Source organism: Candida oxycetoniae, assembly GCF_023343755.2.
Source record: "Candida oxycetoniae strain CBS 10844 chromosome Unknown scaffold18, whole genome shotgun sequence".
Classification (NCBI taxonomy): domain Eukaryota; kingdom Fungi; phylum Ascomycota; class Pichiomycetes; order Serinales; family Debaryomycetaceae; genus Lodderomyces; species Lodderomyces oxycetoniae.
The window spans coordinates 199,086-224,287 of NW_026055460.1; the positions used below are offsets into that span (position 1 = coordinate 199,086).

The 25,202-nt window shown below is 37.8% G+C and overlaps 9 protein-coding genes across 9 annotated transcripts; 6 read left to right on the forward strand and 3 right to left on the reverse strand. All coding sequences in view use genetic code 12, as the record gives it.

Moving 5' to 3' along the window:
* Positions 1-73: 73 nt before the first annotated feature.
* On the reverse strand, positions 74-949 carry KGF56_003350 (uncharacterized protein; the record flags this gene model as incomplete). The annotated part of the gene is made up of 1 exon (XM_049324673.1): positions 74-949. The coding sequence occupies one exon, from the start codon at positions 947-949 to the stop codon at positions 74-76; it is 876 nt and encodes a 291-aa protein (XP_049179667.1).
* Positions 950-1,307: 358 nt separating this feature from the next.
* SPC19 (Spc19p) lies at positions 1,308-1,838 on the reverse strand (the record flags this gene model as incomplete). Its single annotated transcript, XM_049324674.1, has 1 exon — positions 1,308-1,838. The coding sequence occupies one exon, from the start codon at positions 1,836-1,838 to the stop codon at positions 1,308-1,310; it is 531 nt and encodes a 176-aa protein (XP_049179668.1).
* Positions 1,839-3,097: 1,259 nt separating this feature from the next.
* KGF56_003352 (uncharacterized protein) lies at positions 3,098-5,269 on the forward strand (the record flags this gene model as incomplete). Its single annotated transcript, XM_049324675.1, has 1 exon — positions 3,098-5,269. The coding sequence occupies one exon, from the start codon at positions 3,098-3,100 to the stop codon at positions 5,267-5,269; it is 2,172 nt and encodes a 723-aa protein (XP_049179669.1).
* A 516-nt stretch (positions 5,270-5,785) lies between these two features.
* Positions 5,786-6,256, reverse strand: KGF56_003353 (succinate dehydrogenase membrane anchor subunit; the record flags this gene model as incomplete). Its single annotated transcript, XM_049324676.1, has 1 exon — positions 5,786-6,256. One exon carries the CDS (start codon positions 6,254-6,256, stop codon positions 5,786-5,788), a length of 471 nt encoding a protein of 156 aa, XP_049179670.1.
* A 1,357-nt stretch (positions 6,257-7,613) lies between these two features.
* KGF56_003354 (guanine nucleotide exchange factor) lies at positions 7,614-8,666 on the forward strand (the record flags this gene model as incomplete). The annotated part of the gene is made up of 1 exon (XM_049324678.1): positions 7,614-8,666. One exon carries the CDS (start codon positions 7,614-7,616, stop codon positions 8,664-8,666), a length of 1,053 nt encoding a protein of 350 aa, XP_049179671.1.
* A 433-nt stretch (positions 8,667-9,099) lies between these two features.
* TIF34 (translation initiation factor eIF3 subunit i) lies at positions 9,100-11,946 on the forward strand (the record flags this gene model as incomplete). The annotated part of the gene is made up of 4 exons (XM_049324679.1): positions 9,100-9,241; positions 9,618-9,727; positions 9,915-10,644; positions 10,877-11,946. The coding sequence occupies 4 exons, from the start codon at positions 9,100-9,102 to the stop codon at positions 11,944-11,946; spliced, it is 2,052 nt and encodes a 683-aa protein (XP_049179672.1).
* Positions 11,947-12,442: 496 nt separating this feature from the next.
* RAD16 (DNA repair protein) lies at positions 12,443-15,115 on the forward strand (the record flags this gene model as incomplete). Its single annotated transcript, XM_049324680.1, has 1 exon — positions 12,443-15,115. The coding sequence occupies one exon, from the start codon at positions 12,443-12,445 to the stop codon at positions 15,113-15,115; it is 2,673 nt and encodes an 890-aa protein (XP_049179673.1).
* A 927-nt stretch (positions 15,116-16,042) lies between these two features.
* On the forward strand, positions 16,043-20,272 carry LYS2 (L-aminoadipate-semialdehyde dehydrogenase; the record flags this gene model as incomplete). Its single annotated transcript, XM_049324681.1, has 1 exon — positions 16,043-20,272. One exon carries the CDS (start codon positions 16,043-16,045, stop codon positions 20,270-20,272), a length of 4,230 nt encoding a protein of 1,409 aa, XP_049179674.1.
* Positions 20,273-20,753: 481 nt separating this feature from the next.
* KGF56_003358 (uncharacterized protein) lies at positions 20,754-23,087 on the forward strand (the record flags this gene model as incomplete). Its single annotated transcript, XM_049324682.1, has 1 exon — positions 20,754-23,087. One exon carries the CDS (start codon positions 20,754-20,756, stop codon positions 23,085-23,087), a length of 2,334 nt encoding a protein of 777 aa, XP_049179675.1.
* Positions 23,088-25,202: the final 2,115 nt, after the last annotated feature.

The following is a 25,202-nucleotide window of genomic DNA, read 5'->3' on the forward strand; positions in this document are numbered from 1 at the left end:
AAAACAAACAAAATATGAAAAAGAACCAAAAATTGAAGGTTGTGCTCATGTCTCCACTGAGATTGTTCCCTCCCTACATCGAAGGTTTTACCAATGAGTCATCGATAATCAAGATGAATCCATTTTCAACCTGCTTGACGGTTTCCACAGGAATCCAACCGTTTTCATCTCCTGAAAGTTTGACAAAGAAAAATCCATTAAGTTGATTTTGTTTGATGTGTAAGGTTTTCCCATTGTTCAAAGTTGTCAGAACAATCTTTCCAGATTCACCTTTAACTTTTTCAATAGTTAATTTGTCCTCGAAATTTGTAACTATATGACCAAATAAATAGTTTTCTAAATTCTCTTTTATTATTTTCTCTTGCTCTTCTTCATTCGATACGCTTTCTAAAGAACGTGGGAATTCCCATGGTTTTAAGTTGCGTAGTTTAGTTTCAATCGCTTCATCAGTTGGTGCAATGATCAACATATGTTGGTCGATCGACTCTGTTTTACCGTCAATTTCCTTGTTGTTCCGGATATAACCGGCAAATATAGAAATCGATTTCAACTGAGGTAAGATCGATTGTAATAAATTGTTACAAGAGTCAGCTTCGTTTAATGTGAATGTCAAGTGATTGTCATCCAAAACGTACTGCTGGTTATCGCGTTCAACTAGATGGTGGACTTTCAAGTACTCACTCACATCAAAAATGTTCTTTGCCTCTCTTTTGCCATTAGAGTCAAGACTAGTGACAAATTCGGACAAGTTGAATACATTTTTCCTCTTGGTGATGGAAGAATGAGCATGAGCAACTTCGTTTTGCAAATCTGCGAAATTTACAATATTTTTGGCATCTCTCTTCTCAGCTGGAACCCCCTTCAATCCTAAATCTTTAAAGTTGAAAACATTTTTAGATGCTGTCAAACTGGACATTACAGCCAAACATAAAAAAAATGGAACCTTCATTATTCTTACACTTGTAATCTTAACTTACTCTTTTCTTTACTCTAGCCCTCGTTGAATTATCAAAATCAATTGGCGCTATACTAGGAAAGAATGCTTATTCCATTGTTATAGAAAATTCATGATCACCTTTATTAAAGCGAGAATTGTTCAGATTTGATCAAGGCGTGTACGATGACCAATTTTTTATAACCCCCCCCCCCCTGCCCTGTTAAATTGACACAATGAAAGATGGCACTTTTCGTGTTACTCAAGAAGCTGGAGGGGGGGAGGAGGTATTCGTTGTAAGCTGCTGGATAAATGTAACGAGCAAATTGTCCAAGGAATAGGAATATGTCTTTTTTGTTCTTTTCTTTTCTTTTTACATCAAAAAAGGTGAATCATTTCTTGTATTGATGTTGTTAGTACTCAGACTCACTCTATTCAAGGTATATTGCAATCTTTTCTTTTTATTCCTGAGCATTTGTAATTTTCGAACACTTGATTCGTCGTAGTTCTTGTTATTGACGAAAATCTCCAAATCAACGTCACTGCTTTGCATGCCCCGTTGATAATTGTTTAGCCTCGTTTTGGTCAATTTGAGCTTGCTAGCTAAGCTTTTTCTTTTGAGCACTAATATTTGAAGCTCCTCTTCCAATTTGTGTACTTGTTCATCCAATTGAGGAGTAATTGTAGACCTGTAACTCTGTTTAGCGTCATCCAAATCGAATTCTGGTATTAAACCAAATACTTTTTTCGTCGACAAGACTTGAATCATTCTCTTGGAGTCCAAAGTTTTCTCTTCAAGATCATTACTGCAATCCTTGAGCAATTGTATTGATTCGCGAAGCGAACGGCTACAATTCTCTAAATTGTTATAAGGATGATAAGGCGACGACTGTATGTGAGACATCTTCTAATCACTCGACAAACGAAAAAGCTGGAAAACTCGCTCTACTCGATAGTAGCCTAGAGTAGTATGATCCACTATACTCGATAGTAGCCTAAAGCTAATATGATCCACTATACTCGATAGTAGCCTAGAGTAGTATGATCCACTGAACTTGAGTAACCTAAACCTAGTATGATCCACTGAACTTGAGTAACCTAAAGCTAGTATGCTCCACTGAACTTGAGTAACCTAAAGCTAGTATGCTCCACTATCTCGCTCTGCTCGACAGTAACCTAAACCTAGTATGATCCACTATCTCGCTCTGCTTGATAGTAATTTAAACCTAGTATGCTCCACTATCTCGCTCTGCTCGATAGTAATTTAAACCTAGTATGCTCCACTATCTCGCTCTGCTCGATAGTAATTTAAACCTAGTATGCTCCACTATCTCGCTCTGCTCGATAGTAATTTAAACCTAGTATGCTCCACTATCTCGCTCTGCTCGATAGTAATTTAAACCTAGTATGCTCCACTATCTCGCTCTGCTCGATAGTAATTTAAACCTAGTATGCTCCACTATCTCGCTCTGCTCGATAGTGTATAGTGTATAGTGTATAGTGTCGTGTCGGTATATGTTTCCGTGTATGAAAAACCCATACAAATACAAACTCGTCTTTACAAAGAGAAAAAAAAACCAAATAAAAAATTAATCACATTTTTTTTTTCTTTGAATCAATAATTAACCTAACATACCAACCATTGAGAAAAAGGACCTTTGGTTTGATTGCAGTACTTGGTGCTTATTTTTTGACTGATATTTGGATTTGGGTTTGAAATATTCACTCCTCCTGGTCTTTTAACAACTTATTGTCTTGAAAGGATTGAAAGGTTAGCGCTGGCGTTCATTGTTTAAAGCAATAGTTTCAAAAAAAAATAAATTCAAGAGGTGACTATCTTAGAACCCATCTACACGGTATACGGGCTGTTTTTTATTCACAACTGGTGAAGTCTTTTTTTTTTGGGTTTTTTTTTTTTGGTTTCCTGTGCACAGCTGTTCTTGTTTGGTTTCCCTTACCCAGCTGTTCTTGTTTGGTTTCCCGTGCACAGCTGTTCTTGTTTGGTTTCCCTTACCCAGCTGTTCTTGTTTGTTTTCCACCTTTTACGACTTTAAATGCATTTGGTATCCTTTGAAAAGGCTTCCTTCTTGATCACAATAAGCTGGATTTATTGTACAACTAACTAAAACTATTTCCCTTGACGGGCAAAGTGTTGGATAAAATATGACCGATACACCAGTTAAAATCGAAAGCTCGCCATCATTTTACGACCGGTATGATGAACGAAGTACCCATTTGGAAAAGAGCATCTTGCATAAACAAAGCAGCCAACAACAGCATGTTTTCCCTAATCTAGAAGGTAAAAGAAATGGTATTATCCATCTCAAGAATTCACACCAAAAAAATGGACTTTTTCTACATCCAAATTACTCCAAGGATTCCCCCGCCGTTGTTGCTACTCGAAAACGCTCCAACTCCAAGTCCCAGGTTGTCAATATACCCACAAAACCAAAATCATCCAATGGCCTTTCATTGTATTCAACATCCAAGTGCAATCCACCACCATCAATTCTGCAGCACGTACAGCCTAGAAAGCGATCACAGATGCAATACTATGTCACCTTGTTACCTTTAAACGATACATTTGTAAAAAAACATCTACCCGTTGCAATTTTCCCCGAAACAACAAAACTCAGTCGACCAACAGGTACAAAACATAAACCAGATGTTACAAATGGGTATTTTGATTCGCGAGTCTTGAGCCGTAACCATGCTCAAATATATATCGATCTGACAAACGGAAAGTTGATGTTGCAGGATTTAGGCTCGTCCAATGGTACATACTTGAACGATGTTAAGTTGAGTAATGAGCCCGTGGAAGTAAAAACCGGGGATATAGTTTGTCTCGGCTTCAACGTCCAAGCAGAATCAACACATAAGCAAATAAGTTTGAAAATTGAAAATATCACCGTTGTTGCAAATACCAAGTCGGACTTACACCTACCGCAAAACACGGACCAATTCGTCACATCTGAGTTCAAGCATTTGGCATTCATTGAAGAAATCTATCAAAAAATCAACACCACAGATAACCATCAGTTGTTTCAGAAGCAGCGGGTGCAAAAATTGCCTCAACAAGAAATAAGTTTTGAGAGCGCTTTATTTGGTGATGTGAATCCAGAATTAGAAAGCGATTTATTGGGTCTTTTTTCAACTACAAGTTCGGGGATATACAACAACTCGCAGATTACCAATACTACCACCCTCGAAAATATTATCAACATACTAGCCTTGAGTTTGTCAAGAATTAAACAACAAAGCTCCTCTTTGGACTCTATTCAAGCGTTTTTAACAGATTATCAATTAGAGTTGGATGACTTGAATCGTGCATATTTGGAAGAAGAATTTAGTAAACGGTCAAAGGTTATGGAAGATGATTTGAATTTGGAAAAACAGCAGAATCAAAAATTAAAGGAGCGCATTAGTGTTCTTGAGGAGGAGAGGTTGAAAAAAATAGGATCGTTGAACAACAAGATCAAGACGCTTGAGCGAGAAAAGTCCAAGATGCTTGATACCATACAAACTTTAGAAAAGAAGCTTGAAGAAATTGAATTGACTAGCCAGTGCAAAACCAGGGCACTTGACGATTTGCAAACTGAAAGAGATACGTTGCAAATTTCATTGGAAGAAAAAAACAAGCAAGTTGCGGGTCGGAAATTTATTGACGTATCAACATCTACTACGGAAGATATAAACTTTTTGAATGCCCAAAATTTAGTCTCCGATGCTATAAATGGATTTATAATGGATCTTTCACGAACCCCTTCTGTAAGAGATAATTTGAAAAATCTAGATGGAACTACATCATGTAAGAGTACATTGTTGAAAGATGCGATTGAATTAACACCACCACTGTCAGATAATGATGACAGTGATAGCGAGGAGATAGGAGAAGCAGAAGGAGAAGCAGAAGGAGAAGCAGAAGGAGAAGGAGAAGGAGAAGGTTTTGTTGGTGGTAGTAATAAAGAAGATACCAGTTTCCAGTCCCAGAAGTCATCAAAGGAGATATACTTGCAAAACTTATCTTCTTCATCAATCATTGCCACAAATTTCCTTCCCAATGACGTTGAGCCATTTCCCAAGGTGGAAGCATCATCATCATTTTCATCATCATCATCAGCAGCAACTAGTGTCTCAAAACCGAGTGATCATTTAGATATAGCTGAAACAAAATGCTGTGCATCAATAAATGAAACGGAATTACAGGGCGTTGGGGAACGAAATAAAGTATCCTTGATTAGGTTATCACAGATGGATAAACAAAGGGTTCTGACTATGATTATTGCTATATCGGCTATGTTAGTAGGTTACTATTTACAAAGATTGCTTAATTAAACAATCATTACAGACAAGATTTATATGGCTATGAGATTTTATATTTAATATACTTTTTACATGGTAAGTTCATCAAGAAAGAGAGAGAAAGGAGAGTTATGGGTATGTTCTTTGCGACTAGTGACATTTGTTTATAGCTCGATTTTTTTAAAAGCAAAAAGGGTCTCTGATTCAAAATTTCCTATTTAAAATAAATAATCCCTGCCTATTAGATGGAGAAGATTTGGGTGGCAGCTAGTGTTGGAGTCACGATTTCAGCGGACCCACATCGAGTCTTTTGATTTTTACACCAAAAAGTACTCATTGGGAGATATTTGTGGTGCTAGTTGTAGGAGATATAATTTGGGTGGCAGCTAGTGTTGCTGCTCCACAATCTCGCTCTGCTCGATAGTGCTTTTCAACTAATTTTCATTGTCATATTATCGTATAAAACATCTATACACCAGTTTCCCATTGATCATTATCAAAACATAATCATCACCTCTCTAAGCCTTTCCAAACATAATCATCCCCTCTCTAAGCCTTCCAAACTTTGGAGATGATTTGACATATTCCACCTTCCTTCTTCTGGATTTGGTAAACACCATAGCCGGCAACACCAGTACCAAACGTTAATAAATAAATGGCATAGTTGAACAAGTTACCATATACTCTCTTTGGAATATAATCTGTGATACAAGACTGGAACCCGGTATAACAATGAAATAAGAGCAATGAACATAATGTCGAGTCCAACAATGTAGAAGTACCAGTGACTAACGGAGCTAAAGTCAATGGCACCAATCCAACAGCAACTAACCTTTCACTGGTCCAATGAAGCGAGCCTTCCAATTTATGTGGTTTTGGTGGAACATAGGCATCGTTCACAGTACCTACAATATATCCCGGTGGTTGAGGAATAGTCTTAATACCTCTTGTCAAACTTGGTGCCAAAAATTTCAATGTTGACAATTTCAGGCTCTGATAAAGCCCAAGTCGTGCTAACATTGTGTCTCACTAGTAAAAATGTATCTACAACAAATGGTCAAAGTACAGGACTAGTACCTACAAGTATATATATATATATACAAGTAGTATAATAAATTTTTCTATTACTCCCGGTGTTTATCGCTTATAAATTTTTATGTAGTGGATTAGATACCAAAATTCAATGATTGGTTGAAATTACTATGCAGAACTGAAAATTAAAAGTGCTACCATTGCTTTTCACTATGGAGTAAAGCGAGATAGTGGAGTAACACTTTGTAGCTTATTAGCACACTGACTACATTAGCGTTTTAGTAGAGGGGCATGGTTTACACAGTCCCTTGATGTAGTTTTATTAGGTGAATTTTTTTTTCCTTTGGTGAAACTTGTAATACATGTAAACCACAGCCGACAGTAGTAAGTAATGGAGGCAACAGAAGATTGCTGATTAATAGAGAAGGTGTAATAGACGGATGGTGTGTTATTCTACTCTATTTATCCAAGTTCGCTTCATAGGATATAATGCTCTCTTTATATACTCTCATCTTGCCCCCTACACACACTTATGCTCGGTTTATTTTGTTACCCCATACTATCCTTTTCCTGTACAGATGGTTTCAAATTATTAAATTATACACATGTTATAAATCACAGTTTTGCACTTTTCACACTGTTATACGGAATCGTCCTTACTAGTGTGCTCCACTATCGAGTAGAGCGAGATGAAAAAGCCAAGCTTCTTCAAGTTAGTGATCAAAGCAGATTATCTGAATAAACCATTCTGTATCAAACAATCGACCACAAAATTAAGATCCCTGTTGAGAATTTCTTTAGTAGTATTCTGGATTTGGAAAATGTCTCTAAATCTTTTTGTCACTAGACGAGCTATTGCCCTATTAATTTGTTCTGAATCTTTTGCCCTATTAATTATTCCACCGATAGTGTCGCTCAATAGTATCGGTGGCAGCTAGTGTGCTCCACTCTTCTCGATAATATCGTGTTTATCAAAAATCTCCTCTTTTTTAGAAAATTACCACCCAAAATGATAGAGAGAGTAGATATAGACTATCGAGCAGAGCAAGATAGTGGGCAGCTAGTCAATGCTTCTCCACTATCGAGCAGAGCGAGATAGTGTGCAGCTAGTCAGTGCTTCTCAACTATCGAGCAGAGCGAGATAGTGTCAATAGTGTCACTAGTCAGTGCTGCTCCACTATCTCGCTCTGCTCGATAGTGTCGATAGTGTAGTGTCGATAGTGTCAGAGATTTCCACCGAAGCGAGAAGAAAAAAAGAAAAAAAAATCACAGCAAAGGGACACTGCTGTTCAATCATAGACCCTTTTCAGTAATAAAAGTACCACCACCACCACAGACAAGAGTTATGGATTTTGAGCTAGAACCTACATTGAGATCATTGATCCAACAAGATACCTTAAAATGGATATTTGTTGGTGGTAAAGGTGGTGTAGGGAAAACCACTACTTCCTCATCAATTGCGGTACAATTAGCATTACAGCATCCAGAATCAGAATTTTTATTAATTTCAACAGATCCAGCACATAATTTATCCGATGCCTTTTGTCAGAAGTTTGGCAAAGATGCAAGAAGAGTAGAAGGGTTGAGTAATTTGTCATGTATGGAAATCGATCCCGAAGCAGCAATGACCGATTTGCAGCAACAAACACAACAATTCAATAATGACCCAAATGATCCATTGAAGAATATAATGAACGAAATGACTGGGTCTATTCCCGGTATTGACGAAGCCTTATCTTTCATGGAGGTGTTGAAGCATATCAAGAACCAAAAAGTCAGCGAGAATGACAATAAGGATAGAATTTCATATAGGACAATAATATTCGATACGGCGCCTACGGGGCATACGTTACGTTTCTTACAGTTGCCATCAACTTTGCAAAAATTACTAGGCAAATTCCAACAATTATCTGGTAAATTGGGACCAATGATGAGCATGTTGGGTGGAGGAGCAGCTGGTGGTCAACAAGACATGTTTGAAAAACTAAATGAAGTACAAAAAAATGTTGCCGAGGTTAACGAGCAGTTTACTGATCCTGATGTGACAACTTTTGTTTGTGTTTGTATCTCCGAGTTTTTGTCCTTGTATGAAACCGAAAGAATGATCCAAGAGTTGATGTCATACAAGATGGATGTTAATTCAATCGTTGTAAATCAATTGTTATTTGCAGACAATGACGAGAATCCGTGTCAGAGGTGTGTAAGTAGATGGAAAATGCAGAAAAAGTATTTGGATCAAATGGCCGAGTTATATGAGGACTACCACTTGGTGAAAATGCCATTATTGGGAACTGAAATACGTGGAGTTGAGAATTTAAAGAAATTTTCAAAGTTTTTGATGGTACCCTACGATCCTGTAAAAGACCGAGCTCTTATCACTGAAATGAAGGAACAATAAATAAATTAAAGAGTAAAGTACAGTATACATATTAATTTACTAAAGTGTTTCCTCTATGTGAATGTGAGTACATCTTCCATATGATGCATATCACAGCCGCAGTCTGACTACAGATTTAGCAAGTCACATATACACTCTGAAATATTTCAAATCAACAACAAGTAAACATAAATCGAAAAAAAAAAAAAAAAGAGACTATACTTATCAGTATTACCATATAGTTACATGTACTTTGCCGCTAGCGCACTTCGTAATTTTAAAAATTCCAAAAAAGAAAAAAGAAAAGAAAAAAAAGAAAATTACAAAAAAAAAAAAAAGTCCCTTGAAAAACTCCATTTGATAATTTGTCTGTTCATTGGCTTGGTTGTATTATTCAGCTCAGTAGCTGCCGTCCCCCCTTTTTATTAGGAGAAGATCCATATTAATTATAATCATGGCCAGAGGAAATCAAAGAGAATTAGCAAGAGCCAAAAATATGAAGAAACAAGAAGACCTTAAGAAGAGTCAGAAACTAGGGGATAAGAACAAGAGAATGCAGAATGATGCCGACAAAATGAGAGAGAAACAAGCTGCAGGTATGTAAAAATTGAAATGTAGTAAATACTTTATTAGGCTTGTTATTAACTCTGACAATAATAACAATAACAATAGCCGACAAGAGGAAGGAAGAAGAACGATTAGCAAATGCTCAGAAGAAGAAGTAAATAAAGATGTGGCAATGGGTGTAGGTAATTCAGCCTTGTAAAAACAACAACTTCTACTGTAAATTTGCCTACTTTGTATTTGAAACATAATACACGTTGTAGTGAATAAAAACATGTAAAAATACGTTGCATTGCGTATGATTCTTTTGTAGATTAAAAGCAAGGAGAGGATGCAGAGGAAGTAGAAAGGATGCGGAGGATGCGGAGAAAGTAGAAAGGATGCGGAGGATGCAGAGGAAGTAGATAGGAGGCAGAGAAAGCGGAGGATGCAGAGGATGCAGAGGAAGCCAGCAGAATGCAGAGAGAGAAACAGAGGAAGCGGGTGGTGGACTGTTGGATCATATGGGAGAAAAGCTAGTCCAAGAGGAACACGTTCAATTCCTTTCTATTATGGTTTTTTCTTGTACTTTTTTATATGTGAAGTATATAAATGAACTAATTTTTCAAAAACCTATATTGAAATTTTTTTCCTTTTTAATACCTAAAAAAGGCAGAGATCTTAAAAGAAAACTACAATTGAGCAGGCAAAATGTTGATTGAAGAGTCATTTCACGATGTTCAAACCAAAGATGGAACTACAATGCGTATTTTTGTTTTCCATCCTAAGGTGCCCAACTATCCCAATGTCAAATTTCCTGGGGTTATAGTATACAGTGAAATTTATCAAGTTTCACCTCCAGTGGCTCGATTTGCTAAGGATATCGCAGGTCAAGGTTTCATTGTTGCTGCTCCATCGGTTTATCATAATTTCGAAGGACCCGAGCCATTGGAGTACAATGATGAAGGTACCGACAAGGGTAATAACTACAAGATTCAAAAAGAATTGAAGTCGTATGACGAAGATGCAGATTTGACGATAAAGTACTTGTTGAGCTTATCCACATGCAATGGAAACATAGGTGCTACAGGTATGTGTCTTGGTGGACATTTGGCTTTCAGAACTGCCTTGGATTCCAGAATTAAGGCAGCATTTTGCTTTTTTGCTACCGATATCCACAAACACTCTTTGGGTAAAGGAATGAATGATGACTCCTTGAAGAGATGTAATGAAATCAAGGGGGAATTGGTTATGATATTTGGAGATAAGGACACTCACGTTCCTTTAGAAGGAAGAGACTTGATTAGAAGCGAATTGAGACGCAACAAGGTTCAAATGACCTTTATTGAAATCAATGATGCTCAGCACGCTTTTGTTAGAGACGAGTCTAGCAAGGGCAGATATGACCCTGCAGTCACCAAATTGTGTTTCGAATGGTTGTTGGAGTTGTTTAACCGTAAGTTGAAGTTGGAGTATGGTGATCATGATGGTCAAAAGAGAGTAATTGAAGATGTCTGTTAATTAACACCCAACTGTTCTTCTTCTTCTCTTTCACTCCTTGTTTTCCAATTTGTAGGTAAACCGTTTATATTGAGTAATTATGCACGACTGAAAATGAAAAATCGACTGGGTGAAATTTTTTTTTTTTTTAATTTTTGCACTTCGCTTTAAAGAGACTGGGCTATTAGTGGTATATTCTAAGATCATGAGACCATTAAAGTTGATGGGCCACGAGCGTGCCTTGACCCAAGTCAAATATAATAGGGAAGGTGATTTGCTTTTTTCAGTTGCCAAGGATAATGCAGCATCGATATGGTACTCATCAAATGGTGAAAGATTGGGGACGTTAGAAGGACATCAGGGTGTGATTTGGTCGATCGATGTTGACCCTGAGACTTTACTATGTGCTACGGGAGGAGGTGATTTGCAAGTGAAGTTGTGGACGGTTGAGAATGGGAAATGTGTTTATTCATGGAGTTCCCCCTCGCCTGTTAGAAGAGTTGCTTTTTCACCTGATGGATCGAAATTATTAGTTATTGCTGATCAAGTGATGGGTCATATTGGTACGATATCTGTGTATGATATAAATCGAGACGTCTCAACTATAACTCAACAATCAGAAACGCCTTCGTTGGTCATAGAAACTGAGCCTAATGGATCAAAAGCTACAGTTGCTGGATGGTCTGAGAATGGCGAATTCATTATTTCCGGTCACGATAACGGACTTGTAAGCAAATACGATTCTCGAACAGGTGAGTTGATTTCCAGCTTACAGGCGCATGGTATACATAATGAGGAGAAAGCCGTTGGTGTGACAGATATACAATTTGCATTAGAGGATAGATCTTACTTCATCACTTCATCGAAGGACAAATGCGCCGTATTGATTGATGTCGACACATTTGAGATATTGAAGGTTTACAAAGCTGACGCACCGATGAATGCGGCAGCTATCACTCCAGTTAAGGATTTTGTCATATTGGGAGGAGGTCAAGAAGCTAGAAATGTTACTACTACTGCCGAGTCGCAAGGTAAATTTGAAGCTAGATTTTACCACAAGATATTTGAAGAAGAGATTGGTCGTGTTAAGGGACATTTCGGTCCTCTTAATACTGTTGCAGTGCATCCGGATGGAACAGGATACAGTAGTGGAGGAGAAGATGGGTTTATAAGAGTTCACACTTTTGACAAATCATACCGGGATTTTCTTTTTGATGCTGAGAGAACTGAAAAAGCTGCAGCAGCAGGTACAATCTAATTAATACAACTGCTTAACTGAAATAGATTACATTGGCTTTTAGGGCATTACTTTACCTGTTTTCAACCTGTTTTCAACCTATTTTCTCTACTTGCTTCCTCTACATTGTTTCATGTTGGTGGCAGCTAATTTACTCCACTATCGAGCAGAGCGAGATAGTGTCTGTCGATAGTGTCGACGGCAGCTAGTTTACTCCACTATCTCGCTCTGCTCGATAGTGTCAGTCGATAGTGTCGACCTGTTTCTCTTCATCTATAGATGGCATAGTTATCAAGCGGATTTGTCTTTTGGCACAAAGTTGCTTATGTACAGTACTCTTGTATCCATCTCTTTGTGCGCCAACGGCTGCAATATTTTTCACAAATTTCATTATGACATATTTGCCATTTTTTTTCGTTTCTTTTTAACAAAAGAGCAGTGGGTTTGAAGAACTAGACGGTTGTTTCCTATTTCTCAGTAGTCGAGACACTGGAAAAGGGCGTTGAATATCAGGAATATGTCAGAGTCAGAGTCAGAGTCAGCGTTGACTGACGTTGGTGGTGGTTTTGTAGCTGGTGACACAAATTATAAGAGAAGAAAAATGGCTAATACTCGAAATAACCCAAGAAGAGCAAGCGCTAGAAATACTTGTTATGCTGAACCGGGCGACTTGGATATTGACGATGAGGAAAGTACAGTTGAAATAGATTCCGATACGTTTGCTAATGTGCAAGTTCCTCCTAAAAGAGCCAAAACTACGCGTGCTAAAACTACGCGTGCTAAAACTACGCGTGCTAATGGAACCAAGCAGCAGCAGAACTCATGGCAGATAAAGTCTGATCCGTCGTCATCTGATGATGATGACGACGACGAAGACGACGACGACAAAGATGAAGAATTTACCATGAATCTTGACGATTTGAAGCAAAGTGACACTTCGGAAAATGACTCTGACATACAACTCATGAGTTATAACAAAGTTGATAGAGACGGGTCGAGTCACGATTTGGCCGTTACTATATCTTCTTCTTCTTCTGATAATGACGACGACGACGAAAATATGCCCTTAGCAAGGAGGAAAGTTTCAACTCCAACGGGAAGTTCCTCCACAGAGACAACTTCTGTGAGACAAAAGACCACTCCGCAAAGAAAAAGGCATACACAGGACAAGAAGAATACTAAGAAAAAGAAGGAGGAGAAGAAAAAGAAGAAGAAAATGACCCATTTTGAGCGTACCACTAATAATCTCTATACTCATCATCCTGATCTTGTTGATGTATTTACAAATTTGGAGAAATGTGAAAAAATAAAACCAGAGAGGGCCGAACATCCTGTAGGAATGACGATTAGAATGTTACCTTTCCAACTTGAAGGTTTGAACTGGCTTTTGAAGCAAGAAGACGGCAGATTCCAAGGTGGTATATTAGCAGATGAGATGGGAATGGGAAAGACTATTCAAACTATTGGTTTGTTCATGCATGATACGGAGAAGAAACCGAATTTGGTTGTTGGTCCCACAGTGGCGTTGATGCAATGGAAGAACGAGATTGAAAAACACACAGATGGAAAGTTAAAGGTTTTGTTGTTTCACGGAAACAGTAGAGTTAACAAAGTTGAGGAGCTTGTAAAGTATGATGTGATACTAACATCGTACTCAGTGTTGGAGTCTTCTTTTCGAAAGCAACAATACGGGTTCAAGAGAAAAGGGGCTACTGTTAAGGAAAAATCAGCTTTACATGCGACACAATTCTATAGAGTGGTTTTAGACGAGGCTCATAATATCAAAGATCGTACATCCAATACTGCTAGAGCTGCTAATCATTTGAATACTCAAAAACGGTGGTGTTTGACTGGTACTCCATTACAAAATAGAATTGGTGAGATATATTCTTTGATAAGATATATGAAACTATATCCGTTTCATATGTATTTTTGCACAAAGTGTGATTGCAAAAGTAATGATTGGAAGTTTTCAAATGGAAGAAGTTGTGATTTATGTGGCCACACGGGAATGTTGCATACCAATTTTTTTAACCATTTCATGTTGAAAAACATCCTCAAGTTTGGATTAGAAGGTGATGGAATGCAGAGTTTTGGAAACTTGAGATTATTGCTACAGAATATCATGTTGAGAAGAACCAAGCTTGAAAGGGCTGATGATTTGGGTTTGCCTCCTAGAATTGTTGAAATTCGTAACGATAGGTTTAATGAAGAAGAAAAAGATTTATATACATCACTTTACAGTGATTCCAAGCGGAAGTTCAATGATTATGTAGCTGATGGGGTGGTTCTCAACAACTATGCAAATATTTTCACTTTGATTACCAGGATGAGACAGCTTGCAGATCATCCAGATTTGGTATTGAAACGGTACGGTACCAATCAGATTGCTAAACAAATTGAAGGTGTGATTATGTGTCAATTATGTGACGACGAAGCAGAAGAGCCTATTGAATCCAAATGCCATCACCGTTTCTGTCGAATGTGTATACAGGAGTATGTTGAATCGTTTGACGATGCTCACAACAGATTGACATGTCCTGTATGTCACATTGGGCTAGCCATTGATTTGGAGCAGCCGGCTATTGAAGTTGATGAGGAGTTGTTTACAAAGGCATCCATTGTGAATCGTATAAAACAAGGATCTCATGGAGGAGAATGGAGATCATCTACAAAGATTGAGGCACTTGTTGAGGAGCTATACAAGCTCCGTTCGAATAAACATACCATCAAATCCATCGTGTTTTCCCAGTTCACCTCGATGCTAGACTTGATTGAATGGAGGTTGAAAAGAGCCGGTTTCCAAACAGCCAAACTTTCTGGTTCCATGTCTCCTCAGCAACGTGACAATACAATCAAATACTTTATGGATAACACTGAAGTTGAAGTCTTTTTAGTTTCGTTAAAAGCTGGAGGTGTTGCATTGAACTTGTGCGAAGCGTCACAAGTGTTTTTGATGGACCCTTGGTGGAATCCAAGTGTCGAGTGGCAATCGATGGATAGAGTTCATAGAATCGGACAAAAGAGACCCATTCGTATTACAAGATTTTGTATTGAGGATAGTATTGAGCTGAAAATTATTGAATTACAGGATAAAAAGGCCAATATGATCAATGCTACTATAAACCACGATCAAGCAGCAATAAGCAAGTTGACTCCCGATGATTTACAGTTTTTATTTATGAATTAATAGAATATCAAGCATAGGCTATCGAGCGACACTATCGAGCAACACTATCGAGCAACACTATCGAGCAACACTATCGAGCAGAGCGAGATAGTGGAGCATACTAGCTCTAAACACTATCGAGCGAGATAGTGGAGCATACTAGCTCTTAACACTATTGAGCGATACTTTGTAGACACTATCAAGCAAAGCTTGGTCTTTCAACTGGAAAGTGTAGCGAATAAAGAGGCAAGTAGGGGCAAGTAGGGGCAAGTAGAGACAAGTAAAGAGACAGTTTAAGATAGTCTATTGAAAGAGTAGATAGAGAAAGTAAGTATGGACTATCATGCTTTCTCAAAACATGCACTGTATATATTTCTATAACTACAAAGATGCTCCACTATCGAGCGAAGCGACACACTCGAGGTGTAAGCATACTAGCTGTCATTGATACTATCTCGCTCTGCTCGCTTCGCTCGATAGTGGTGTATCTCGCTTCGCTCGATAGTGGTGTATCTCGCTTCGCTCGATAGTGGTGTATCTCGCTTCGCTCGATAGTGGTGTATCTCGCTTCGCTCGATAGTGGTGTATCTCGCTTCGCTCGATAGTGGTGTATCTCGCTTCGCTCGATAGTGGTGTATCTCGCTTCGCTCGATAGTGTCTTACTGTCTATTTGGTAGCATATCCTAGTTGAGTCATACAAGCGACTCCAGATTTTTTTTTTTTTTTTTTTTTTTTTTTTTTTTTTTTTTCTTTTTTTTTTTTTTTTNTTTGGTTGTAAAAGCGGACCCTGGTTTTTTTTTTTTTTTTTTTTTTTTTTTCTTCTTTTTGCAATCATAGGCTTATAAGCATTCTTTTTTCTATAACGATTTTTCACTTGTCTAGTACAATTTGTAAAAAGTAGCTAATTGGACAGTTGGAGAAGGTTTTGACTAGTAAAGTAAGAGGAGTATGACGAGGAATACCGATTTTTGGATCAAATATCTTGATAACCCTACGTTATCAGTGCTACCCCACGATTATTTGAAGCCAGCAAATAACAAATCTGTTGAAGGAACTTATGCGTTTAAAGTTCCCCAACCGGCTAATGATTTCCAAACAGGGTTAGCTGTCTTTGCCGCATTGATTTATAGGTTAACTGGAGATGAAGATCTTGTTATTGCCACGGAAGAGTCCGTGAACTCACCTTCTTTTATTATTAGGTTGAGTATGACTCCCGAACTCGAATTTCAACAATTGTTGAGCAAAGTAAAAGAAGAATTCACCAAGTGTGCTTATCAAGTGAACTATGAGAACTTGTCTGTCGTTAGTCAGAAAATCAAAGCTGCTAAAAAATTGGAGGAAAATCCGGAATTGTTCAAGGTTTCTTATCAGCATCAGAATCGTAATCAGCAGTTGAACACTTCGATTGAAGGATCAATTCGTGACTTTGCAATTTTCACTAATGACTCAGAGTTCACTATATATTACAATGCTTTATTATACTCTAACGAAAGAATCAAAATATTTGCCCAACAGTTTACTCAATACTTGGCAGCGGCTTTGAATGATCCTTCGATTGCCATTACAAAAATAAGTTTGGTTACTCCACTTCAGAAAAGTTTTTTGCCTGATCCAACGTTAGATTTAGATTGGAGTGGATACAGAGGTGCTATCCAGGACATTTTCCAAGAAAACGCTCAACAATTCCCCGAGAGAACATGCATAGTGGAAACAAAATCATTTATGGATCGAAATTCCAAAACCAGATCATTTTCGTACAAACAAATTAACCAAGCTTCCAACGTGGTTGGAAATTTTTTGAAATCGACCGGAATCAAAAAGGGGGACATTGTGATGATATATGCTTATCGTGGTGTTGATCTTGTGGTTGCAGTTATGGGTGTTTTGAAAGCTGGTGCCACTTTCTCAGTAATTGACCCTGCTTATCCACCGGCAAGACAAAACATTTATTTATCTGTTGCCAAACCAAAAGGATTAATCGTTTTGGAGAAAGCGGGCATTTTGGATAAGTTGGTAACAGACTACATCAAGGATGAACTTGATGTGGTTACGAAAATACCCCAATTGAGAATTGAAGATGACGGACATTTGCTTGGTGGTTTCTTGGCCAATTCTGATAAAGATAGTCTTGCCGATTATGCCGTTTACAAAGATGAGCCTACCGGGGTTATAGTTGGACCAGATTCAAATCCCACATTATCATTCACTTCTGGATCAGAAGGTATACCAAAAGGTGTATTGGGACGTCATTATTCACTAGCTTATTACTTTCCTTGGATGGCTAAAAGATTTGGATTGAGCGACAAGGATAAATTTACAATGTTATCTGGTATTGCACACGATCCAATTCAAAGAGATATGTTTACACCATTATTTTTGGGTGCTCAATTATTGGTGCCTACTGCCGACGATATTGGAACCCCAGGTAAATTAGCTGAGTGGATGGCAGCATATGGTGCAACAGTGACACATTTGACTCCAGCTATGGGTCAATTATTGAGTGCACAAGCAACAACTGCTATTCCCTCTCTACATCATGCATTTTTTGTTGGTGATATCTTGACTAAGAGAGATTGTTTAAGATTACAAACGTTGGCAGAAAACGTCTACATCGTGAACATGTATGGTACCACTGAAACTCAAAGATCAGTGTCGTATTTCGAGATTACAAGTAGAAAATCAAATCCAACTTATTTAAAAAACTTGAAAGACGTTATGCCCGCAGGTACCGGTATGCAAAATGTGCAATTACTAGTTGTTAATAGAAATGATAGATTGCAAACATGTGGTGTTGGAGAAGTTGGTGAAATTTATGTGCGTGCTGCCGGGTTGGCTGAAGGGTACCGTGGGTTGCCTGAATTGAATGCTGCTAAATTTATTACTAATTGGTACGTTGATCCAAGCAAATGGATACAAATTGATAAACAAAAAGAAAACAAGAATGAACCATGGAGGAAAGAAGGGTGGTTGGGACCACGAGACAGAATGTACAGATCCGGTGATTTAGGTAGATACTTACCAGATGGAAATGTTGAGTGTTGTGGAAGAGCGGATGATCAGGTAAAAATTAGGGGGTTCAGAATTGAGTTGGGTGAGATTGATACACACTTATCTCAACATCCATTGGTTCGAGAAAATGTAACTTTAGTTAAAAGAGATAAAAATGAAGAGCCAACCTTGGTCTCATACATTGTACCCAAGGATTCACCAGAGTTGGCAAACTTTAGTTCTCAAGTGGACGAAACTGCCGAGGAAGCAAACGATCCAATAGTCAAAAGCTTAGTGGCATATCGTGAGTTGATCAAAGATATCAAAGCTTATTTAAAAAAGAAATTGGCATCCTATGCTATTCCCACAATGATTGTACCATTAGTTAAACTTCCTTTGAATCCCAATGGTAAAGTTGATAAACCAAAATTACCATTTCCAGATACTGCTCAGTTGGCAGCTGTCTCAAAATTGAGTACTTCAACTAAAGATATAGAGGCTGCGGAAAATGAAAAGTTGAGTAATTTAGAAAGAGAGATTAAAGATCTCTGGCTTGAAGTTTTGCCTAATAAACCAGCGACTATCTCCAAAACAGATTCATTTTTTGACTTGGGTGGCCATTCTATCTTGGGAACTAGAATGATTTTTGAATTAAGGAAGAAATTAAACGTTGAAATTCCACTTGGTGTTATTTTTAAAAATCCAACTGTTGAGCAATTTGCAAAGGAAGTTGAAAAAGTGATTCAAGGTGGCAAAGATTTTGAACTAGCTGATGGTAAGAGCAATGCAAATGCTGGAACAACCGGTAAAGAAGAAGATGCTGCAAAAGATGCTACCGTTGACTACGCAGAGGATGCCAAATACCTTTCACTGACTGCTTTGAAGGCCAATTATCAATCTTTGGAGAAGTTAGACCAAACCTCAATTAACGTGTTTGTTACTGGTGTTACTGGATTTTTGGGCTCTTTTATTATTCGTGACTTGTTAGAGTTTAGAAGAGATAAACTTGACATTAAAATCTTTGCTCACGTTAGGGCTCTGACAAAGGAAAGTGGTTTGGAGAGAATCCGCCAAACTGGAAAAACATATGGTATCTGGAATGAATCTTGGGTCGATAAAATCGAGGTAGTTTTAGGTGATTTATCTAAAGAAAGTTTTGGATTAGATAAAACAGCTTGGACTCAATTAACTGAGACCATTGATGTAATTATCCATAACGGAGCTTTTGTGCACTGGGTCTATCCTTACTCACAGTTGCGTGATGCAAATGTTTTGAGTACAATAAATGTGTTGAACTTGGCTGGCGAAGGAAAAGCCAAATGCTTTGCTTTTGTATCATCGACATCTGCCTTGGACACGGATTATTTTGTTAATTTGTCGGATGAACTTCTCCAACAGGGCAAGACAGGAATACTTGAGAGTGACGATTTACAAGGATCCTCGCGAAACCTTGGAACAGGATATGGTCAATCAAAATGGAGTGCAGAATACATTATACGTCGTGCTGGAGAACGTGGATTGCGTGGATGTATAATACGGCCCGGGTATGTTACAGGTTTTACGGAAACTGGTGCTTCCAATACCGACGATTTCTTACTTCGAATGTTGAAAGGAGCAACGGAATTGGGCTTATATCCAGATATCACCAATAATGTGAATATGGTTCCGGTTGACCATGTAGCTAGAGTTGTCACATCAACGGTATTGAATCCACCAAAGTCAGACGAATTGGTAGTTGCTCATGTTACGGGACATCCTCGTATTCAATTCAATGAGTATTTAGGAAGCTTGAAACAATATGGTTATGACATTTCACCAGTAGATTATCCGCAATGGACAAGTGCCTTGGAAAATTTTGTTGTTGAAAAGAGCAAAGAAAGTGCCTTATTCCCATTATTGCATTTTGTATTGGACAATTTACCCCAGGATACAAAAGCGCCAGAATTAGACGATACTAATACTAAGGAGTCATTGGTTAAGGATGCAAAACTTACTGGAGAGGACAAGAGTAAAGGAAGCGGAGTGACTGTTGACTTGATGGGTGTTTATATAAGTTACTTGATCAAAATTGGATTTTTATCAAAGCCTAGTGGTAAGGGAGAAAAACAATTACCACAAGTCAAGTTGAGCGATGTAACATTGAATTTAATCAAGCAAGGTGGTGGTTCAAGAGCTTCTGCTGCAAAATAGCACCCACCTCAATCAACAAACCGCTGCCCTGCCGCAAAATAGCACCCACCGCAATCAACAAACCGCTTTCCTGCCGCCTTCTATATAGCACATCACAGTATATTTTAAAAAAAACAGTCCCACTATATAAACAATTTCTGGCGCATCAACCAAATCCCCTGTCCTTGTAAAGACTCACGACATCTCTTTATGACATACATACATACATACATAGATAAATTAGCGATTCCCCCCCCCCCCCCCCCCGCCCCTGCATCTTTGGTCGTTTCTTTTTTTTTTTTTCTGACCACTTTGCACGAGAAAAAAGAATAGCAAGTTGATTTGGTAGCGCACGGGTCGGTAACATTTTTCAATCTCAAAGAAGGGCACATTGAGCTTAATCAGGCCATCAAAGAGAGGTGTGTTTCTTTCCATTCAGATGATAGTGGTTTGGTATTTCGGCTGTTTGAGTGATTGGTAAACGGAATGGAATGGGATAGAAATGACGACAGAAGGAAACAAAGACGAGCTGAAGCCGTTGGACGATACGTGTCAACGAGTAAATCCCATAATAAGTATATCAGATCTAAACGATTCCAAACAAGTTAATGAAAAGATAGCAAAAAGCGATTCCAAACAAGTCAATGAAAAGATAGCAAAAAGCGATACTCATGGCAATGGTAGTGAGTATGATTACTTTGGACCTACCAAGAGTGGTGGTCATTTCAATGGACATGAGAATTATTCGTTTATAACGTCAACTATTCCCAAGGAACATAATGACAATAATGATTTTAAGGATACACCTTCTTGGCAAGCATTCTCGAACCGTTCCAAGGCTCAAGACCTTTCTCATTCCAAGACTCAAGACCTTTCTCATTCCAAGACTCAAGACCTTTCTCATTCCAAGACTCAAGACCTTTCTCATTCCAAGACTCAAGACCTTTCTCATTCCAAGACTCAAGACCTTTCTCATTCCAAGACTCAAGACCTTTCTTATTCCAAGGCTCAAGACCTTTCTTATTCCAAAAGAGGGGGATCGCTCTCAAATTTAGAAAGCAAATTTCTCTCGAGACCATCAACCGGAATCTTATCGCAATCACCAATTATTTCCAAGAATCATTCAGAAACAAATATCATCAACTTAAATTTCAACCATAAGCAGCGGAAATCTGCATCTTCATTAAGCTCAAGCTCAAACTCCACCACAACCACGCCACCCAAAATATCTAAATCGAGTGATAATATAAAAAACTTGGATATTGATAGTCTCACACCCTCGAATCCCAAATTTCAACCTATCACGCCTCCTGCTATTCTTTCCCGAGATGAGCCTAGTTTGAGCTTTTTCACCTTGGATAAGAAACTGATGATGATGAAAAGGAGATCAAAAAATAATGATCGAAATAGCCCACTGGTTTCTGGATCGGCTTTGAGTTCAGGTGTAAATTTGAATAAAATTGGTAAAAATGCGCTTCATAATGGTAGTAGTGAGCGACGGAAGTCAAATTTTGGAGATATTAATGGAGAAGGAGGAGGATTAGGATTAGGAGGAGGATTAGGATTAGGAGGAGGAGGAGGATTAGGATTAGGAGGAGGAGGAGGATACGAAGAAGGAGTAGGGGGAGGAGATAACAGATACGAAGTATTGCATAATCCCAAATTTTTAAGGGACTTGAAACTTGGTGTTAATAATGGATCTGATTTTGGAGATATTGAAATTGGGAAAAGCTATTCTTCATCGTTGATATCGAAAGTAAATACTAATACTAGCGCTTCTACTCATTCCAGAAACGAGCTGAAGAATAGATTGGTTGATCAGTTTTTCAAGCTGGGACCAGTACCTATTGCTCCATCCTCACCAGGAAAGAATGGGGGTTTAACTGGCTATTTGTCACTGAGTCAAGTGAATTTCAATATAGGGGGACCAGTAACCCCAAAGGGGCCCGATCGGAAGTTCAAGTGGCGTGTGCCTCCTTCTTCCACTACACAAGAAGAAAATACCAGTATTTGTGATACTGGTGGCGGTGAAAGTGGCACTGGGGCTGTTGAAGAGCAGGAGAAACAACTAGTCGAAAATGTTGGCGGAGGAGCGAAAGGAGGGAAAGGAGGCGGCGGTAGTAGTGGCGGAGATAGTGATGTCAAAAACCCGTCTTCATTATCTTTGCAATCTAGTGAAGACATTGTTTACTCTATATTGAACTGCGGAGGATTCAATTTCCAATATGATGAAAGACATATTATTGAAAATGACAAGTTGGTGAATTATTTGTTGAATATAGACAATATTCTTGAAGAGTTGGAAAAGAATGATAAGGACAAGGAGCTAAAAGTAGGCAATTTTTCTTCTGATCCGTTAATGCCATTAGTCAAGATAATGACAACGATATCAAACAAGCTAACGCTAAAACAGAAGGCGATACTAAATTCCGATTCTGTAGCAATGACTCCGTCATTAGTTCAGCTTGATTTGATTATTTGCTATTTAAACTTTTTAAAGAATGATATCAACAATCTTAAACACGAATTAAGCAATAATCTAGCTCAAACACGAATATCCAACAAGGACGAAATAACTGCGAGTCTAAATCAATTAGATGAAATATCCATCAATTTGGAGAAACTTGAGAACAAATCAATTTTTTATAAGGACAAAATACATGACTATAAACAATTGTTGAATTTCGATATAAATACCAAACTAGACTTGATGGAAGATATTAATAGCAAGATTACCAAGCACAAAAAATCAAAAAGGAATCTGAAAATTATCAAGATTAACGTGTTTATTGTTACTATTTTTGTTTTACTATTTTGTATTTGGTATGCTTTTTAAAACAAGGATGAATGCTCTTTAAAACAAGGATGGATGCTCGGTTTTACTACATTTGAGAGTTTATATTATAAAAATGAGAAAGGGGAGGTGGGGTAGAAAGATTCTACTATAGACAGGTAATAGCAGATTTATTTATGCTAATGATTCAAGTTGTTATTATCTTGTATTAGTTTATTTGGCGACACTGGGGAGCGAAGCGAGCTAGTGGAGCAGTATGTAGAGAGTAGAGAGTAACCCTCTTTTTGTTTTTGTGATATATATGTTATGATCACGTGTCATGAAACAAATATACACGTGACTTTATGATGTTACATCACGTGACTAATAATATATTGACTATTATACACAATACTTTACCAAGACTCGACTCTCAAGAAAATAAGACGTTGGCTTAGAAAAGAAAATTAGGAAATATAATAGCCAAACCGTTAACCATCAACACCATATATAGCGACACTATCTAGCGGAGCGAGATAGTGGGTAATTATTATCCAGTATGTCGATTAGTCTATATTATTCAATACACTGACATACACTAAAGTTTTATAGATTTTGACAAATCAAAGTTCCTTAATTATTTTTGATATCAGGAGGAGAAAGAAAGTAAAGGTAGCAAAGCCCATACATTCAACTTAATCTCGTCTGAGCTAAACTATAAGAGTGAAGCGTATGTAATGTGAGGTAGATATTTATTTTATTTTATTTTTATTTTTTCTTTCAACAATAAATATCATGGTTTGTCTCTTGAACTTTTTGTCTCCAACATTTTGCCTCATGAACTTTTTGTCTCCTACATTTTGCCTCTTCAACATTTTGCCTCCTACATTTTGCCTCCTACATTTTGCCTCTTCAACATTTTGCTGACTATTTACTCTCAACAGCTCTCACCCCTTTTCCACTTTCTACGACTTATTGTTCAATGAGTTTTAACGTTTTATTTATTTACCCCTCAAACGTAAAACAAATAGTTACGACTTGCACTACCTTGATTTATTTGAGCCTCACAGTTACTGCTCCACCATCTCGCTTCGCTCGATGGTGTAGGAATAGTACTAGTTAGAGAGAGTCAAATCGAGACAAAGTAGAAGGATACAAAAACTGCTTAAAGTTGTGGCTCAATTATTCACTAATGTAAGCATTGTGATATATTGAAAAGTTAATGAAAGCACGATAAAATAAAATAAATTAAAAAAAAAAAAAAAAAAAAAATAGGGTTGAACGGTGAAACATAACGGCTTAAACACAACGGCTAAAAAAGTAGTATGGGCTTTATAATAAATCAGTGGACACTGAGCTTGTTTCGCATGTAGCAACTTTCACCAACTTGTATATTAGTAAATTTCTTTAGACTGCTAAATAATAAATATAAACTTACAATTTAGATATTTACAATACCGGTCACATTTAGGATTAATTTACATTTATGGATTTTGTTTCACATTGTGTGGGAACTTAGCTTTGGATTTATTTTTTAATTTTTCTTTCTTTTTTTCCCAGTTTATATCTGACCAAGCTCCTCATGCGCTTACAAACCGTAGTAATTACATCAAGGTACAGTTCTCTAACAAGGAGTAAATGAACTAAGATGTGATAAAAATCTCATCCTTTAAGAGGGAAAAAAAAATTAAGGAGCTTTGATTGGTCAAAATCTATAGAACTTTAGCGTATAAGTTATATATCCTTTCGAGGAGTTGTATGAAAACCAATGTCCTTTTTCTTTAGTAAGTAATGTCCATCCTCTTTAGTGAGTATCTATGATACTTTTGTCACGAGCAAACAGTTGTGCAAGTAATGCCGGCCCATTGAGGTAATAAGCAAGTCGGTAGCAGCTAGTGTGCTCCACTATCTCGCTCTGCTCGATAGTGTCGCTCGATAGTGTCGCTCGATAGTGTCGCTCGAAAGTGTAGCTCGATAGTGTTGCTCGATAGTGTCGCACATTGAGTTTCACAACTATTGCCTGGTTTTAGTTTCTTTTTCCTCTCTCTATATATTTTTTCTATCAATTATTAGAGAGATTCTCTTAGTTGAAAGGCACACGGGAAAGACGAGGAGGTGAGTGAATTGGTTTATTCACCTGTAAAGCGATTACTCGACTAAAAAATCCATTTTATAAAC